At 36.8% G+C, this 20,982-nt stretch overlaps 2 protein-coding genes across 2 annotated transcripts in view; one reads left to right on the top strand and one right to left on the bottom strand.

The window, feature by feature from the left end:
• The window catches only part of LOC135703623 (trypsin-1), a 29,009-nt gene extending 12,339 nt beyond the window's left edge, over nucleotides 1-16,670 (bottom strand). The window contains exons 1-2 of the mRNA XM_065224901.1: nucleotides 16,601-16,670; nucleotides 16,061-16,117 (exon numbers count right to left, since the gene is read on the bottom strand). Of these exons, the coding sequence (XP_065080973.1) occupies nucleotides 16,061-16,117; nucleotides 16,601-16,670 (127 nt within the window). The remainder of the gene's footprint in view (nucleotides 1-16,060; nucleotides 16,118-16,600) is intronic.
• Nucleotides 16,671-17,090: 420 nt separating this feature from the next.
• Nucleotides 17,091-18,896, top strand: LOC135703622 (uncharacterized). Its single transcript, XM_065224900.1, has 2 exons — nucleotides 17,091-17,642; nucleotides 17,700-18,896. The coding sequence occupies exons 1-2, from the start codon at nucleotides 17,091-17,093 to the stop codon at nucleotides 18,894-18,896; spliced, it is 1,749 nt and encodes a 582-aa protein (XP_065080972.1).
• The last annotated feature ends 2,086 nt before the right edge of the window (nucleotides 18,897-20,982 follow it).

The following is a 20,982-nucleotide window of genomic DNA, read 5'->3' as shown; positions in this document are numbered from 1 at the left end:
TGTAAAAAAATACCTGAGTGTACAACCGTGCCATTTGGTTCTCCTCTCACGGCACCAAAAAATCTGTTTAAGCGCACGATATTTATTCACATATTGATTTCGTCAAGCCAATGTAGACTACATACAATGATTATTATAATGTTTACTTACATACTATACATTATTTATATTCTATAAAGAGAGAGAGAGAGAGAGAAAGATTAGTAATTTCCATTTAATTTCACTACCTTATTTGCTTATCCTTGACAGATACGCGTATTTCGTCTACAAAGTGCAGACTTCTACAGTGTCTTGTATGTACTAATACTCAGCAGTCGAGTGTTAGTACAGGACACTGAAGAAGTCTGCAAATTGTAGACGAAATACGTAGGTATATAAAGTAGTGGAATTAAATGGAAATTACTAATCCTTCTCTCTCGCTTTATACAGGTATTCCACTAAACACCAACATTCATCAGGATTTATTTTTATTCTGTTTTAGCTTAATTTGCTGGACATATTAATGTCAATAGTTCAACAATGCAAAATATACAGGCACATCATTCGATTGATTGGACTATTTTTTTGTTGCATAGTTTGTTCTGCACGATTTTTCAGAAAGTAAATTCCGTGTTCTAAGATGTCAACAAGGTGTGTAAAAGTTTAATTATGCGAAAATTTCTGTCGAATCTGTGAAGAAAAGAATTGCAAATTGGCTACGCTCTTTAAGTGTTTGTATATTGATGAGCATGCAGTGCGCTTCATAAGATGGTAATGGAAATACAGTCCAATTCTAATTACGTAAAGCATAGGAAATGAACTCAAGTAGCACCTATTATATCCATGTATAATACATTGTAAAAATATCAGACGAATCAAATGTCACCCATTTCATACTGAGCAGACCTCAACATGTGGTAAATTTTGCCCGATTCTCCCCAAATTCATGAGAGAAATGACTCGCTGTGATATCCTCATTCTCGTAACCACTTCGGAACTTTAAGTGCACACATATCAGCTTCTATGACATGTGCAACATTTAAATTGTTACTCCACGTTTGACATACATACATGAAGTTGCAATATCATTGGAAAAGGAGCACTGATTACCGAGATTTGTGTAATTGAAAATTCGAAGTGGAAGTGCATGTATAGCCTACGTGGGGGCAATTTGTGGACCCTACGAGGAATCACCTTAAAGAGTCTGAAAACTTATTTAGCGCCCGAGAAATGAACTCAAATAGCAAATATCTACACCCATGATTCGCTTACAATTATGTGGGATTCATCATCGGACGATGTTAGTGGAGACCGCATGAACGGAGGATGCGATATAGAATGCTGCACGCTGACGTCACGAATGAACGCGATGAGCCCGCATTCATCAGTTTGACATCCAGTGGTTGTTTGTTTAAGTTTGCTTGTTAGTCGATTCAAGTGGATTTGAGGTTTTAAATAAAAAAGAATTAAAAGATATGATATCCGAGTATGTTCGTTTCAAAAATATTCCTCTCCAAAAAATCTAAAAACAAACATAAAATATTTTTTTTATTTTTTTTTTCTAAGTCCATGTAAACAAACCACTTCCAGATGTCAAAAAAGTAAGGTTAACCCGACTTTGAAGCTCCCTATACCGGCTCAATGCAAGAAAATGGGGAAAGAAAAATGTGGAGTGATAAGTGAGTGAAATTATTCATGTCGAAAAAAAAAAAGGTTGCCGACTGGGACCCGAACCACGAGCGTTGCTATTATCAGACCTGTGCTTTCTCCAATGTATAGGCTAAAAGCGAATAAGAAGCGCTCATAGTCTAGAAGCACCACCCGTTGTGCGGTAGATCAAATCTGATGAGTTTTAAATGGTCAATAATTCATGACTATTTTGGTCAACCTTGGGGCAAATAGCGAAATCTTACCATGAATCAGAACTTTTCATGCGACTAAAATTAAATTTCAAGAATTGACAGTCCTATTGAGTGTTTTTGTTCATATTGGCTTAATACTATGTATAACCTACTCAGAAGCCAAGGTAAACCAGCCGATAAAATAAAGAATAAAAAAAAAAATAACTCAGAACTTCCGTAAATTTATCTTTATCTACAAAGCATTATCTACAAGGCAAGCAACACGCTAGGATTTAGTCGAGTATTAGCAACCGGTGAACACTCGTGTTTATTTCAGTTACCGTGTGAACGTAATTTGTGATGAGCCCCGGTCCCTTTCAAATTGTATCATTAGTAATGTACGGTCCTTATATTTGAAATGACGTTTCACATTCATCTAGTGATGGCCGATTTTCATTCGAATTATCGATTAATCGATTAACGAACCGAAGAGTAAAATATTTGTAATCGGTTATATCATGCCGATATAAGCATTAACTTCTCCAGAGGATCAGCACCAATCGTTTCAAACATGTGCTGCACTCTCATTGGTGGAAAAATGGCAGCACAGCGAACAAAAAAAAATCGATGAGTTGTTAATCGAGTAATTAAAAAATGGGACACCTCTGATTTTGGTGTGTTTGTTTTGATAAAAATCAGCGCAAAATTTCATCTCTATACCGAGGGGGCAGCAAAACCACAAAATTACCTTTAATACGGGGGTATACATTGGATGAAAGGGACTGTGAAAGAGGACACTAAAATAGAAAGTTTTTCTTCCGACAGTTTCATCTTAGTATTCATCTTTGGTATTAGTACAAGACACTGAAGAAGTCTGCACATTGTAGATGAAATACGCGGATAAACAAATAAGGTAGTGGAATTAAATGGAAATTACTAATCTTTCTAAGACGCCCACATTCATCAGGATGCTGGGGTTTATTAAAAGGTTTACTTTCATTTCAATGATCCATACACAATCAAACATTATACGTTGCATATGTTTGGCCCCTCATTGAGAACTGTAGCATAATCTGGGCTCCATATCAAGATACTCAGATAAACCGCATGAAATCAGTTCAAATGAATGCGCTCACGTTTCTCAGCAACCGCTCAACCGATTTGGACAAACTCGGCGCCAAATGATAGGTCTTGGGGTCCCATTGAACGGTTTTGGAATCGGTGAACCGGTTCCAGAGATATGGCCGGAATTAGATCCGGTGAATATGCACACTTAGATTTTTTCGCCGAGATGGGCACCACCGAGCAGCTCGGCATTTTATAATACTGGATCTCAGTGAAAAACTTGCCGAGTTTCAGCTAACAAACGGGAATTTTGCCGAGATCTCAGCTAACAAACATATTTTTTGCTGAATTTCCAGCAAAATAAAATGCCAAGCTGCTCGGTGGTGCCCATCTCGGAAAAAAATCTAAGTGTGTGGGCCTTCACGCTGGATTTAACGGAAAACGTATTAAAACCATCATGCGACACATCAAATTACTACAGAATTCAAAAATAAGATCAATGCAAGTCGTGTTAAGTGTAAAATACGATGATAAGGTGATTGGTAGCCTCACCAAATAGACTACACCCGGATATATTCCGGGTACCCCCAGGCAGTGGCGTAGCGTCACTGGATGACACGGGGGAGGGGGGCTTGGTTACTAATAATGACAATAAAATAAATAAACTTGAATAAGTCTGATCACACCATAGGTGGATAAATTCGGGTTTTTTGTTTTGGTATTGAATGAAAAACCACAGAATTCACCATTCTTCATTTCATGAGCTGTTCTTTGGCATCATATTTTATTCAACCTCAGCTGTTTTTTTTTTCGTTATTGAATGAAAAATCACAGAATTCACCATTCTTTATTTTATGAGCTGTTCTTTGAGGAAAACCTTTTTCTTCTTTGACAATTGCAATATGTGTGTAAGAATATATTACAACAAATATGTTATTTTTTTTTATTTCTATATGCGATTGATTTCAAGATATAGTTCAAAACTATGCTGAGTTTTCATTGCCAGATTACTTAACCGCTATCGCTACTTATCTTGGATTTAAGTAAATATGTAGCTTCGTCACTTATGAAATGATAAATAATGGATTCCAAACTGTGCTTATTAAATAAACTATGTTTATTTAACTTGTATCATTTTTTTTATTCAACGCTTAGCCTAATTTAAGCATTGTTTACCATGCTCGAAACAGGTTTCTAGAGTTGCACAGCAGCAAGGTATTATATGTCTAACGTCCATTACGACTAACGTATATTATGCCTAACGTCCATTATGCCTAATGACTTTATGCCTAACGTCCATTATGCCTAACGTCCGTATGCCTAACGTCCGTATGCCTAACGTATTTATGCCTAATGGGATACACTCGTTAGTGACATATGATTTCCATTTTCCGATTCATTTCTTCTATTTTTTGCATGTCAATCAATGTTCGGAAATATTTTATTTATTTATTTATGTACGGATCCTTCTTAATGATAATGATAATGTTTCGTATAATAGCTAGTAAGGATTTCAGTATTCTGGTAGCAGTACCTCATCGTACTGAAAGCGTACTCAACAAACAAATGCTAAACTTTCCTTTGCACAAAACGATATCTTTATGCAATCTGTTCGCTTCATGATTAGCTTTATTGCTGTTCTGAATGAAGCTGTCTCTTACTTCACCATTGTTGGAGCAGGAGCTTTTTCCTTTAAAAAAACACAGCACATGCATTACATTAGATGTTTTTACCCTTCTTACAAAGAAGGGTATAGATATCACTTGAAAAACCGACTATCGATCCGAGGCCCAGAGGGCCGAGTGTCATATACCATTCGACTCAGCTCGACGAGATCGGAACATGTCTGTGTGTATGTGTGTGTACGTGTGTATGTGTGTATGTGTGTATGTGTGTGTGTGTATGTAACGAAATGAATGCGCTCATGTTTCTCAGCAACCGCTCAACCGATTTGGACAAACTCGGCGCCAAATGATAGGTCTTGGGGTCCCATTGAACGCTATTGAACGGTTTTGGAATCGGTGAACCGGTTCCGGAGATATGGCCGGAATAAGATCCGGTGAATATGGGCCTTTACGCTGGATTTAACGGAAAACGTATCAAAACCATCATATACCATTCGACTCAGCTCGACGAGATCGGAACATGTCTGTGTGTGTGTGTGTGTGTACGTGTGTATGTGTGTATGTGTGTATGTGTGTGTGTATGTAACGAAATGAATGCGCTCACGTTTCTCAGCAACCGCTCAACCGATTTGGACAAACTCGGCGCCAAATGATAGGTCTTGGGGTCCCATTGAACGCTATTGAACGGTTTTGGAATCGGTGAACCGGTTCCGGAGATATGGCCGGAATAAGATCCGGTGAATATGGGCCTTTACGCTGGATTTAACGGAAAACGTATCAAAACCATCATGCGACACATCAAATTACTACAGAATTCAAAAATAAGATCAATGCAAGTCGTGTTAAGTGTTCCAGACCACATTGGACACACTTGGACATGTTCCGGGTACCCCGGGGAAGTTGCTTGAATATGAATTGAATTAAAACCCATTAAATCACATTAAAATACGATGATAAGGTGATTGGTAGCCTCACCAAATAGACTACACCCGGATATATTCCGGGTACCCCCAGGCAGTGGCGTAGCGTCACTGGATGACACGGGGGTGGGGGGCTTGGTCACTGATAATGACAATAAAATAAATAAACTTGAATAAGTAAGAAGGATCTGATCACACCATAGGTGGATAAATTCTGGTTTTTAAAAGTAATTTCACTCATATTTACCTTCAAATACGCAATACTTCCTAATCAAAAATCGAATCTTCGATCACAACTTTCCCACATCAGTTTGGGTATCCATTTTGCAATTCACCTTCCCTCGTTGGGTGTACAATCTATTCTATGTGTCTACACACATCATTTTTCACCATATGACATATATTTAGACATACAAACATGGCATATGTAAAAGACATAACGTTTAGGTGTGGCTTATAAAATGTATGTGTGGAGCTTTCTATGAAAGTTATGTGTGAAATCACATAAACAGAATCTTTGCTGTTTTATCAGTGCACAGGCCTTGGCCTCATGAGGCGCCACACTGAATAATCCGAGGGGTTAAGATCGGGGCTGGATGGTGGCCACATATCTTTCGGTCAAAACGGAAGATGTTCCTTCAGCCAATTCTGCGTGCTGAAATACCACATTCGGCTCCGATCCATATTGCTCAGTAACACACGGAAGGACATACTTACTACGGGTTGCCGTCACACGGAAGTGTATACCGTATTCACTTTATCCCCTTCATGAATGGTGAAAACATTATCACGCATACTGTAAACTACCAGCATTTTACACTGAGCACTAAAAGCTACATGTTTTGTTCATAATATATCACGAAGCCAAAACTAGGTTGTCCAATCCATAAGAGTCTACGGAGAAATACATTTTCAACACCGTTTTTCACGGCTTGCTGTTTTTCCAGATGGGACTGATATGCTTTTATACCCTGTACAGACTATGGCTTATATCATGTAATATAGACTGTCTTGCAATGAGCACTCATACATAGGATTTCCAGTGATAACAAGATGTATGAGTGCTCATTGCAAGACAACCTATATTACATTTTATAAGCCATAGTCTGTATGGGGTGTAAAGGATTGTATCGAAAATAAGTTGTAAACAAAATGTTCCTTCCAAATTCGTAAAGGAATATGTTTTAATAAAAAAAAAAGATCTTCGATTATGTGTATGTGTCCTTCTGTAAAGAGAATGATATCATGTTATATCTGGTTGATATCATGTTATATCTGGTTCCTCTTATGAGGTTTCGTACAGTGCATTTTCGTGTTTTTTGAACGCATCGCACTATGGGCAAAAATGGGTCCAAAATTACCCAAAATTCAATATCTCAACATCACGCTGAATTCCGGCCATGAAAAACGACTTTTCCGAAGAGAAATCGTCCGGGGAATCGATTGCACGTGGTCCCATAGACCGGAGAGCCTTGTAGGTATGTGTTTTGGAACATTTTACCCCATTTTCCCCTAATTTTTGGAGGAAATGTTTTTTCACAGCTCTGTTTTTCGAAAAACATAAGCACTTTATGCATGGTTTTAGAATACTATGTCATTAAACAACAGTTCATGAGATATTAGGGGAATACGGGGTACACTTTATAGGGGAGTAAGGGGTATAAGCAAAAATGTATGTCAAATTCAGGGCTGTTGCAAGATTTTCAAAATTTGATCCGTGACATCCGCAATTGCTCAAAAGAAATCCGCGACTTCAAATACTTATCTGCGACAAATAAAAAACTGTTTTCATTGCTTAAAAACATCATTTGTTTTACTACTACATGACATTCCAAGCTTTTTTCCTATAGCATATTAGCTTTTTGTCTACTCTCAACTTAGTATTCTTTGAAGCACTTCCAAATTGAGAGCCATCCATGCTATCATTGTATCATCTTCAGTTGCTAATGTTCTTGGTAATATAAATTCTGAGTATTTAGTAAAAATAATAAAACACCCTTATATTACAAGATTCTATTAAATAAAAGCGGCCTACCTTTTCTGAAACATTATTTTAAAACATTTATGCGTTTTCATTTGAAATGCAAATTAACTTGAAAATGATCAACATCCAAATAAAAAATAAGGTGCATAGAACGAATTACCATGTAATATCTTTTGTTTGAGGCTTCAATTTTTAAGAACAATAGTAATTGTTTTAATAGTAATCGTAAGAAAATAATTATTGTTAGAAGTATTCCAAAATAGTTTTTTTCTGAATTCCGAGGATAGTTCTAACTAAATAATGCGAAAAATTTCAAATTCAAAACTTTCAAATTCTAAAATTCAAAATTCTGAGGAGTATTCCGGTGATTTTTTTTTCCTTTTTTATAGTTTATGAGGACCATTTCAAAGAATTAATGGCAGAACTAATAAAGTTGAAAATTCCGCGGGAATTTCAGAAAAATACTAGTGCTGAGTAGAACTCCAAGGTATTTTTTTTCAGGAGTGTTTTTCGGGGAATTGCTGCTGGGAATCATTAATAATATGAAGAGCAGAAGATTTTAAAAAGTATTATGGAGAAAATTATAAGAGAATTCAATTTTTCGATGTTTAATTTCGATATCCTGAACTCTGAAAAGGAATGACCAAAAATAGAATTTCTGAGGCTTAGATTTTAAAAGAATTCGTGCTTTGAATATGATCCTGGATTAGCAAAAATCTTCAAGATTTAGGGTGATTTATTTAAAATTAAATATTCCGGACATAGAAGGGGGAATACGAAGAAGATTAGGAAACATGAGAAGTTTTCAAGTTCCAAAACTAGCAAAAATATTTTAAAAGCCAAACTTTGAAATTTAAGGTTCCGAGCTGAAAAATTAATCAAATAGGCCTTCATTCTTCTAATTCTAGGATTTTGGCACTATGAAAAGTTTCTAGATCTTGAACTTGGAGTGCGAAACATTACGGCTTTGATATTTCATGAGATCTTAGACATAAGTAATGGTTTTGATTGCAAAACTGTCATGTCTTGAAATTGTTTGAGGAAATAAAGTTTTTGTTTTACCAAAAGTAACATATGTTTTAACGCATTTAGAAAACAGCTTTCTTATAAACACGGAAACTACCCGAAAAGTTTTGGAAAAACCTTGACAGCTCAGGCATTTTTATTCCGCAAAATGAGTAGACACCAAATCAGCTAAAATGTTACTTCAATTTCATTAAATAGGGGGTCTGAGATTTTGTGACAAGCAATGCATTAGGTATATGAAAAACGTGATAGTAGAGGGGGGGGGGGGGGGTTAATGTTTACTCGATTTAGCGTGACATAATTAATGCATTTAATCATTAAAAATTTCAAATAAATTAAAGTTGAATAGACGCATCTGTGTCACTTGATAATTCATGCATGTAAACCACACAAAACAAGATATAAAAATAATTTAAAGTTAAAGTCCAGCAATCCTTTTCGACCATCACCCTTTATCGTCACTGCTTTCCTCCTTCTTCCTCAAGAATGCATTTGTTTCCAATTCTAGTTTTCTTCCTTTATCGTTTCATCTTTTCAATCAACAGATATTAATAGGGCTTAGATCTAACTTTAGGCCTACTAAGAAAAACCCACCATTTTCCTTGATTTTTCGAGTGGACTTTTTTTCACAAAATCTCTTTCTCTTTCTCTGTTTTCTCTGCAAATGTCTTCTAAATTTATTTACCTTTCCGGACGTACCGTAACATTTGCTAAAGAGAAACAAAACTCGGCCTATGGATTCTAGATTAGGCCTAATGCATTGAAACGCCCTTCAAACGGCATTGAATTCACTTCGGCCTATCGGATAAAGATAAAAATTAATTTCTTCGGAGCGCTTCTTTTGTTTTTGACAAACATTGGTGTAAACATTCATATCACGCGTTCTCATTGACTTCGTTCGGTAGCTTTTGAACTAAAGTATCGTAGCAAATGCATAATTGGCTTGTTAACTCTGAAACAATGGATTTCTTTTTAGTTTTCTGTTCGATAGGCCCAAAATGGGTGATTAGGCCGAAGTAGTACTCTACCCTAATCAACTGAAATCATTTCACGTCTACTCGGCATAAACTGTTAACTAAACACGTTCACCTTCATTCTTCTTACTTCAAAGCACTATTGGTAAATCAAAGTTGGCATTCGTGGAGAATAGAAGAACTATGAAAGTGATGATGGTTTAAAATTTTCCACGGGGAGGTATACGAGTGCAATTAGCAAATCAAAGTAGGCACTCGTGAAGAATAGAAGTACTAAGCACATCCCGCACTTTACCTCTCTTTTTTGAAAGGGTTTGTACAAAACTTGAAATGTTTTCATCAAAGATAACTTCTAAATTTATTCACCTTCCATACGTACCGTTGGATTTGATAAAGAGTCAAACAATGTTGAGATATTATTAAAAAAAACTAACGCTGTTTCTCGATTCTAAATTCGTCCTACGTTCTTTAGTTCCGTCCTAACGCATTGAAACGTCATTAGATTTTCTTCGTCTTACGGATGATGGTAGAAAAAGTGGATTCGCTAGGAGCGCTTCTTTTGTTTTGAGGACAACGCGCTGTAAAAGGCTTCATGTTGTGGCTTATGAACTAACGGATCTATTGATGATTTCTGCTCGATAGAACGGAAATGGGCGATTACGACGAAGTAGCGCTCTTCCCTATCACATCACATGCGTATTTACAAATTTCTTTTCTATCTGCGCTCACCAATTTAAGATTACTTACATTGCCGATCCTTATTTTCTATCCCTGTTCAAATGCTTATAAGTCGGTAAAAAAAATCATAGGTTGGTAGGGTAGAGAACTATTTCGGCTCAATCGCCCATTTTGGGCCAGAAGACTTTAGCAGAAAACTCAAGCAGAAAACTTTAAATTAATCCATGATTTCAGAGTTAACAAGTCAATTATGCGTTTGGTGTAATACTTTAGTTAATAAGCTACCGAAAGAAGTCAATGAGAACGCGTGATATGAAGGTTTGCACCCATTATTCGCAAAAACAAAAGAAGCGCTCCGACCGAATCAATTTTTATCTTCATCCGATAGGCCGAAGTGAATTATTTGGCTTTTCAATGGCGTTTCAATGCGTTAGGCCGAGTTTTGAATCCGTAGGCCGAGTTTTGAATCCGTAGGCCGAGTTTGGCGTCAAGAAACAATGTTAGACTTTTAACATTATCTCAACGATTGGTTTCTCTTTATCAAATCTTACGTCCACATTCATTTAGGAAGCCATAAGTAATAATAACATTCCGTTTGGTGTTAAACTGCGCTAGATTAAGAAAGACTAAGTGCGGGTTGTTCTTAATAGGCCGGGAATGGGGTAGTTAACCCTATAGACACACATTTATTTTTTGAAAGAACAAGTTTTCAGGGTATCAAAATATACATTTTCAACTGTAATCAAAATACATATGAAGACAATTCAAGCTGAACATTACATTAGGTCCTAAGTAACCGTGGCAGATTCTATTCGTCGACATTCTCTTTGTATCCCCACGGCCATGTTATGCCACTCCCAAGAATTTTCAGCACACAGATCGATAAAAGATGCTTTTATCTACCATCTAATATGACAAAAACAACAAGAAACGGTCAGGTGCTCAATTTATTAACGAAAGAGAAAGTTGACGAAGAGAATCGATCAATGTTACTTAGGACCTAATGCAATGTTCAGCTTGATTTGGTAACAAAATTGCTGAGATTGAAGTTAGTGGTTTGAAAAAACGGGTCCCACGATATCTCATCACTACTTTGACCAAATCGGCTCATTTTTGGGGTTAAGCAGGTCCCGTGTGCTTGACGAAGACCGTTAACAAAACAGCTCACAAAATAGAAATCATAAAAATCGTGATAATCTCGAAAAGTATTTGTGATCAACTTAATGATGCGATTTCTTTGGCACTGTCTGAGTATAACATAAAAACTGAGAATGAAATTAAATCATGTCCAAGAAACTTCTTCAATTACGTCAAAACTAAAATGAAATCGTGTAGCTTTCCATCAAAAATGACATTGGATGAAAAGGAAGGTAATAATTCGGATGATATATGTAATCTTTTCGCCACTTTTTTCAAGAAACATGCACGAAATTTTCAGCTGACTTTTCAATTACTGTTGGCGTTAATAACATTTCGGTTCATGATATTGGGAAGATTTGGACGTCACTAAAGGTTTAGGACCAGATGGAATCCCACCAATTTTTATGAAAAACTTAGCAACTGAACTCACAACCCCTTTATTCTGGCTGTTTAATATGTCACTTCGGTATATTCTCGAAGGAATGGAAAAAATCCTACTTAATACCCATATATTAATCTGGTAAAAATCCGATATTCGTCATTTCGTGCATTCCAAAACTCTTCGAATCAATTATAAATAAAAAACGTTTTTGGCCAAATAAAACAAAGAATAACTAGTGCACAACACGGCTTTTTTAATAGCCTTTCAACCACCACAAACCTTTTGGAATTTGTGGACTTCGTATTAAATGCAATGGACAGAGGTAACCAAGTAGAAGCTCTATATACGGACTTCAGCAAATCGTTTGACAGAATTGATATCCCAATGCTGATTTTTAAATTAGAAAAAAATGGGAATTGAGATGAAGCTCCTCACCTGAATTAAGTCATATTTAGTTGATCGCCAGCAAATTGTAAGACTCAACGAGAAAACATCTAAGCCAATTCATGTCACGTCAGGGGTTCCCCAGGGCTAGCATCTAGGTCCCCTTCTTTTTATTTTGTACATTTATGACGCCTCTCTTATTTTTAAAAATATCAGAGTACTTATATACGTTGATGACATGAAGCTATTTTTAGAAATAGGAAGCGAGAACGATATGAATGTGTTTCAGAATGAAATACATGTTTTTTACAGATGGTGTAGTAAAAGTTTAATGAAACTAAATATTAAAAATGTAATCTTATAACGTACAGTAGGAAACTAAACAAACAAAATCTTCGTATTGCATTAGGTAATGAAAATGTTCAAAAATGTGAAAATGTAAGAGATTTAAGTGTAATTCTAGATTCTAAATTGACATTTGTGGACCATTATAACACAATAATACATAGAGCAGGCAATATGCTTAATTTTATAAAACGTTTCGGTCTCCACTTTAAAGATCTTTATACAATCCTTATACAATAAAATCACTTTACGTTGCTCATGTGAGGTCAATTTTAGAATATTGTAGCGTTGTTTGGTCACCCTATATGAAAAACATGAAGAACGAATAAAGTCAATCCAAAAGTAATTTTTATTATATGCACTACGTAAGTTAGGTTGGACGGCTTTTCCTCTCCCGTCATATGAAGCACGTTGCTTGCTGATCAGCATTCAGAATGTCGGGATTACGCAAAGATTTCTTTATTAAACAATATCATTTCGCAACGCATTTACTCAGCTGATCTATTGTCAAGACCATCGGACCAATTACGCTAAATTTGGACCTGTAAATCAGATGATGACTGTTTATAATCATCATTGTGAAATGATTGACCTAAATATGCCCTCAACAGAATTAAAAATATATTTCAGAACCCTGCGAAGGCATAGAACATAAGTCCTAATGTTAATATGTAGTCTACGATTTGATTGATTGACGAATAAATTAATAAAAAAATAAATAAATTTTCAATAGCGACCAAAAATATCCATTAGTACCGTCCCAATAACGCGTTCATCTAGATAAAATTGATAAATAGCAGATTTTTAGCGATGGGCCCAATCTTAGATCCATAGGCCAACATTAAAGCCATTTTCCCATTTTTATGTTTTTTTTTCATATAAAAAATCGTCAGTTTTTAATCATTATTTAATTTTTTTCAAGATCCGGCTTCGTGATGCACACGGAATATATCTTGTGAGTCTTTACCCCAAATTTCAGCCAATTTGGTTCATCCAGTCCTGAGATATCGTGGGACCCGTAAATAAACTCTTTATTTCGAGAAAAACGCTTTGCAAGTTTTACAGTTCGCTTTGCACATGCAACAAAATTCGGTCAACGTTCGTAAGTTCAGTTGCGAATATGTGTTTACTAACACGTGTTCACTATTAATTCTTCTCTTTTTCAATTACACTTACTCCCCAATTACTAATGATTCTCTACCTTTCCAATCACTGCAAGCCTCTCCATACACCAGCATACAGCTATCTTCATTTCTCTTCGTTATACATTATTATTGTCTTAAATCTAAAGCTAAAGAAATTCAACCGAATATTCGAGGTCGTGGATGACAATTTTATTGATGGAGAGAGGGAGAAGGAGATTTGAAGTATGAAAAAACTTAATCCTATTCAACTTTATATCAGCTCTGTAATTGTACAATTATTACGGAAACAATATACCAAAATATCCCGAACTGAAACATGAGAAAATACGAGAAGTCATTCCCATTTTTATGATTACCAAAGAGAAATTTTTTGGTTGATTCTTGATTCTATTAAAAGAAATGAATTATTACAACATTTTAGCTTAGTGGTGGTAGTGGTTATGCACAAAAGTTCGATAATAGCCAATGCATAATATGCCATACAACACTTTACCAAAAATGTGCTGCAACTAAACCTATTAGGGTAATTGATTCTGGTTGGACCTATCCAAAAATTGATGATGGTTGGACCTATTTTTTCAATCGCTAGTTTAGTCAATCTTCGCTAATTTTTTATTTTCAAAGATCACTTTACTATCATAAAAAACTCTTTTTCTTCAATTTGCATGGGTGTTTTATTGAAAAAACTTCAAAACAATTGAGTTTCAATGTGTTTTCAAAACAGCTCACTTTCCACGCATTAGCTCGTCATTATGCCTTACTTTCAAACATACAAAAAAGGAATACTTTTTACATTTATTTTTATTTTCATGCAGTAAAATACTGCTTTAAGGTGTAAACAACACGTTAGTATGCCATTTATCCATTGGTTTCACTAAAATGTTTGAATAATTGACGAAATTCGAATCGATAAATATGATCATGGTTGGACCTACGCATGATGATGGTTGGACCTATGTGTTTCCTAAGACGGCCGCTAGGTGCGGTTCGGTTTGTCTACATCCTTCATGCGCAGCTGATTTGAAATTCGATTTTGTTTTGGCCGAGTGATCAGTGTCTTCGATTGAAAAAATGGCTAAAGAAAAGAGTTATACGGTCGAAAATCTTCAAGAGGCTGTTAGTAAGAAATAAATCACTTACCGCGTATCAGGCACAGAAAAGGTACAATATTCCGAAAACGACACTTCACGCAACAATTAAGGGAAGCCACGGCAAGAAATATGGAAAGGAAATAGTGTTGAGTGTTGATTTGGAGAACCAGCTAGGGGATTGGGTTTATATGTGCGCTGCTTCTGGCAGTCTCAAGACGGCCAAAAAGATCTTGGAAGCTGCTAAAGACCTTGCGTCACTAGTTGGGCGTAAATTTAAAGGAGGAATTCCATCGTCAGGTTGGCTGAAAGGGTAACCACCGATTTCCGAACTACCACGAAAGCGCCGAAAGAATCTGTTAATATGAATTTACATTAAGCACTTCTCATACACCTTCTGTGAGTGAATTAACTTGAAATAAAATGTTAACAAACTAAAAATTGCTAACTGAAACTTATTTCCCAAAAAAAAAACCCATAAAATCGGAATTAAGTTCTGATATTCTGTCATTTTAATCCCCTAAATTCCCCGGGGGAACATGCCCGGAAGTGGCCAATGTGGTCCAAGGCACTCAATTTTGTTATTGATCTTGTTATCGAATTTGGAAATAATGTGAAATGTCGCATGATAGGTTTTATTCCTTCCATGTTCAAAATTAGGTCCATGTTCCATATACCCTGGAACTTGTTCCGGCCATATCTCCGGAACCAGTTGACCGATTCCAAAAATATTCGATAGCTTTCAATGGGACCACAATACCTATAGTTTGACGTTAAAAAATTTCCAAATCGGGTCAATGATTTCCGGGAAAATGAGCCATGATGAATAGCTAATGCGTGGAAAGTGAACTTTTTTAAAAACGAAGTTAAACTCAAATTTCTTTATTTTTTTTAATAGAAAATTCTTAAAAACTGTTTAAAAAAGGTTTTTTTATGATACCAATAAGCTCTAAACAAAGTTTTTGAACAAATATGGGCTAAACTAGCATTTTCAAAAATAGGTCCAACCATCATCATTTTTTAGGTCCAACCAAGATCAGTATAGGTCCAACCAACATCATAATTCTTTGCTGAATAAAAACGTTTTATAAAATAATTTGTTGATAATATTTAACTTTTTATGTTATTATTAGAAACAAGAAAGGTAGATCTTTCCCCTAATCACGCATTTTTCATAATTATATGTTGAATTCATAAAAAAAATTACGACATGAATATTGACGTCGTGTGAAACCGGCCTAAATAGGTCCAACCATCATCAGTTACCCTATTCAATTTTGTGCGTTCAGCTATGTAAGCATATGCATACTTTCCTACATCTTCCACGCAATCGAAATGTATTGGGGCTAAAGCTTAACTAAATAAGAGTGGAAAAATGGCTAAGGATGCTATTTCAATGGTTGGTATTGTATGTTTAAACTACAATAAATACATAACATTTTCTTCTAAACCAAACAAATTCTGAGAAACATCCGCTTTCATACCGATTCTACATTGGCAGGGCTTTAGCACTTTAGCGGTTTGATTACAACCTAAAGCAACTGTAACAAGAGAAGTGATATGGTAATTAGAAGCGAAAGCACCGGCGTAGTAAATAAGTAACTAATTGCGTTACTTATTCGCTATGAATAATCACTGAAGATGTGAGTTATTTAAATTATAATTATTTGACTTACTATTTATAAGAGCTTAATAAATTTTACAGCTTTGCAGCGTTGGGCAACAGTAGAAAACTACGCATTTTATTGCTTGTCCCGGTTCCCGTATTTTCGAAGCTTCTATTTTCAATAGTAGTTGCCTTCGTATGCGGACCCCCCGCATCCTATTTTTCCCACGAAAACAGCCTAAAAGTAAAATTTCTCTCTATCTCCTTATTATGCTACCTGTCTACATTGACCTGCAACATTAATCTTGTCTTTGTCCGTCTTAAGTAACACTTTTTTGTGATAAAATACTTCAAATACTATGGGCCAATGTCTTGGTCCCCCATGCAGGCCTTCAACATGATATTAAAACTCTCTCACCTTCGGCAAGGTAGGGGTACTGGGGGTAAGACGGACAGTGGGGGTAAGACGGACAGTTGCTTGTTTGCATGTTAATCTTTTGATTTTTTGAAAAACTATCACACCCACCCTTCATTCACAACATTGAATGCCTTTCGAGACACCCTGCTATGTGCAGGAACTGTCAAATGTAAAAATATAAACAAAAACAAATCTAGCTTGCTCGCGCAACGCAGCGATGTTAATTTCGGTGTTGAATTTTTAAGGTTTTTCTGCTTATAAACAGTCAAATACATAAAAAACGTGTTGTCATTCTGTTCCTGGTTCAATTCCGGTTGTTTTGTTGGATGAAGTAAGTAGGTAAATTTTGTTATCTGGAGTGCGTGCACTGGCACTTTCATAAATAACTTACCAGTGGGGTGATTCGGACAGTCTCTCCCGGGGCAAGACGAACAGTGCTGATATCTTAAAATACGCAGTTTATATTACAGTGGTTTAATTTTTTTTAAAGATGCCGCGTGTATACAAGCGTAAAACAAGCCGGAAGTCCTGGACAGAAGCGCAATTAGCTACAGCTAGGCATGCCATCGATTGTGGCATGTCCGTGTATGGAGCTTCTGCGAAGTATCAGATTCCACGAAGTACTCTCATCCGGCGGATCGCCTCACCAGATGTGCCCAAGAAGATGGGACCGAAATCTACTGTTTTCACGCTTGAGCAAGAACAGGAACTTGTTCGGCACCTGCATGATCTGGAATCGCGGTTCTACGGAATTAATATGACGGACGTGCAGAAGCTCGCGTATGAGTTGGCGGAAAAGAATGGGATACCCCATTCGTTCAACAGAAAGAAGCAGCTAGCGGGACGAGACTGGCTTCACGGATTTTTAAAGCGGAATCCAACTCTATCCTTCCGCAAACCGGAAGCGACATCTACGGCACGTGCCAGAGGGTTCAATAAACCCTCTGTGAATGCTTTTTTTGATATGCTGGAAGCAACATTGACCGACAAAGGGTTCCCGCCTTCGCGTATATACAACGCAGATGAAACCGGGATCAGTACCGTAAGCTCTTTTACAATTTTCTTATAATTGAAACTTACACTTACTGTAATATTTTAGGTCCCTCCCAAGAAACAGAAAATAGCAGCAAAAAAGGGGAAGAAGCAGGTGGGTTCCATCACGTCGGCAGATAGAGGAGACACGACATCAGTAGTTATGTGCATGTCTGCGGCTGGTCATCACCTGCCACCCTACGTTATATTTGCTAGGGCACGGATGCACGAATCGTTAAAAAAGGGAGCGCCAAGTGGAACCAAGTTCTCTTGTAACCCTTCTGGATACATGACCGCAGATATCTTCCTGGATTGGTTTGAGCACTTCCTGGAAAATGTGCACCCAACTGTGAGCAATCCCGTTCTTTTGATCATAGACGGTCATAGTTCGCATACGAAGAACTTGGCGTTCGCAGAAAGAGCTCGAGCGAATTTTGTAACAGTGTTGGTTTTACCACCACACTGCAGCAATAAAATGCAGCCACTCGACATCTCTTTCATGGGGCCGTTTAAAATCCACTACGCGAGTGCAGCAGAAGCCTTCATGCGGAAATATCCGGGACGTAACATCGGTCAATATGACGTAGCCGAATTGATGGGCACTGCGTTTGTAAAAGCCGCCACTACAAGCGTGGCCATCAACGGTTTCAAAAAGTCCGGAATATGGCCGGCAGATCGAACAGTATTTCCAGACGAAGCCTTCGCGCCATCCGAAGTGACCGACCAGCCTGAAGCAACTGATTCAACGGATGTGCAACATTGTGGTACGCCTATGCAAAACTCGGCTATCGTCGTGTTGAACGACTCGGCCGAAGAACAACCATATACAGTTGGTACTTCTTCAGGTAATCCCGAAAACAGAAATAACGCCCTGAGTCAAGTTTCTGAAACTCCTCCGAAATCTTCGTTCGAGGTGTCACCGTCGCAGATTCGTCCGCTACCAAAAATGGCAGTACCGAGAGCATCAAAGAGAAAACGCAAATCAGAAAAAGCGGTAGAAATCACTTCTGGACATTATCGCCAAGGTCTAGCAACAGCTGAGGCTTTGAAGGAAATTAAATCAATCAAAAAGGGCCAGAAACAATCGTCTACTAAACGTCAAAAAGTGGACAGCCATCCTGAAGATGTTCTATGCGAACTATGTGGATTTTGTTTTTCTGGATCAGTTGAAGGGCAAGGCTGGAACAAATGCCTGAAGTGCTTGAAGTGGTTCCATGCTCAATGCTACAGTAAGGTTGATACTATTTGTCCCTCCTGCACCTAAACAAGTTCATAAGGTTCCTTTTTAGTATGTTATTGTTATATTTACATGACATGTACATACAATGTGAAAATTAATCCATTATACCTGTACCTAAGCATTTAACTTTATCGCTATTTTTAGAGCACTACCGTTCTGTAATGTCATAAGAATACTTACTGTAAGGAGAGCAATAAACACCATCATCGTAAAAACCATCTTTCTTTAAATGTGTCACATTCAGAGAATGCATTGCATAATTTTTAAAATAGAGAAAAATTAAATTTACAAGACTGTCCATTTTACCCCCGCCACCTGTCCATTTTACCCCCACTACCTGTCCATTTTACCCCCACTACCTGTCCATTTTACCCCCGCCACCTGTCCATTTTACCCCCACCACCTGTCCATTTTACCCCCACCACCTGTCTGTTTTACCCACACCTAACTCAAATTATGAATTATTACACTATTTTTAATTTCAAAATTAATCATTAAATTTCGTAACTTCAAATAAATTAAGGCATGTAGTTTCTCAAAGCATACGTTTAACCTACAGAATACTGAGATTGCAGGCAAAATATTGCATTCAGCGTAGATAAAACTGAGCAAATCCTTAGGGTGTCCGTCTTACCCCCAGTACCCCTACTTAAGAATGGCCTACGGAAGGTTTAAATAGTTTTAGCTCAAGTAGGAGCTTTTTTCATAGTAAGTGGATTTTCGTAAAATTTGCAGCATGTAAATAGGTCTTGAATAACACATGAGCAAAAATTCAAAGAATTTGGTACATTTTCCAAAGTCTAATGACAGCTGTATGATCACTTTCTTGAGTTACAAGGTTTAGTCTCGTACTTGATTTTCTGTAAGATTATGTTCAGCAAAAAGTAAAATAATGTATCCGTACTTTCTGCACCACATTTTTTTCTTGCAGAAACTTACAGAGGGTACATACATTGTGTACATAAATTTACTAACATTAATTTGAAAGTTTTTTTTTTTTTAGAAAGAAGATACTGAGAAGAAAAACACACAACAACAGCAGGACACGTGTGTATGATATAATTTTCGGAAAAAAGCAACCGGCGGAATTTGAACCTACAAATCCCATTCAGTACACGGATGCATTACTAATGGATCATATCATTCGAGCAGTTCAAAATGACGTTTTCGCCACTAGGGTTAGTTATGCATAATCTTCTTCCTTTTATTCATGACAAGCAGCCCATGCGACACAGCTCACTCGGGGCGGTAGAAGGCAACGAGCAAATTGTTGGCAAGCTGCTTCACGAAGTAAAGCCGAAGATGATACCCGTGTGTTAGTGGTAATTTTTTTGTTATGTCTTTTCTCGATTCAGATCAAGCTATGTCCTCATCCGTGTATATTGCAACAAAACCGGCAAGCAATATATCAATTTCCTTTTACCACTCCGATCGAGCAAGTTACAGAGCGAGTTTGTCATGGCAGTCGTAGCAACCGTTTTGTCTGTATCGTTTGTTGCTTTATATGTTTGGATTCGCTGATCATGCGATAAAAAAATATATATATTTACACGTTAATTTTCTCAGGAATTTAAGGAAAACACTGATTTTCTTGGATTTCTGATAATTTTTCCCAATATTTTTAGAGAAATATCGAAAGGATATGAGATCAACCAACACAGAAGGGCTTTTCCTCATCATACAACATTGCTCTATGGCGTTAAACTAGATAAAATTTAATTTAAATAAATAGTAATTAAATAAGACTAGAACAAATAAATATTTTCACTTTTGACACATGGCAATCGAAATTGTAGGAGTGGATGTTGAAGGTATATCAAAACATAACCGTTGATTTAAACCAATTTCCATTTGTTCTTAGCCAAAAATCTAATCTAGTATTTCTCAACCGTGGTTTGTGGCTTCAAAGAATTGCATGAAAAAAGCTATTATGCAAAAAGTAGCAAAAGAAGATTTTTTCAACAATTACGACGAGTGTTGAAAAAAATCTTCTTTTTGCAACTTGTTGCATACCATTTTTTTTGCACTCAAAAGAGTGTCGAAAAGCAGAACTTTTTGGAACCTGATGCTGGAAAGTAGTACTTCTCGACACGGTTATTTAAGTTATGAA

The sequence above is a fragment of the Ochlerotatus camptorhynchus genome, unplaced genomic scaffold (assembly GCF_037179485.1).
Source record: "Ochlerotatus camptorhynchus isolate MF236.1 unplaced genomic scaffold, CSIRO-AGI_Acam_v1.1 ptg000216l, whole genome shotgun sequence".
NCBI lineage: Eukaryota > Metazoa > Arthropoda > Insecta > Diptera > Culicidae > Ochlerotatus > Ochlerotatus camptorhynchus.
The sequence above is the reverse complement of the archived record's forward strand: the minus strand, read 5'-3'. Positions and strand labels throughout refer to the sequence as shown.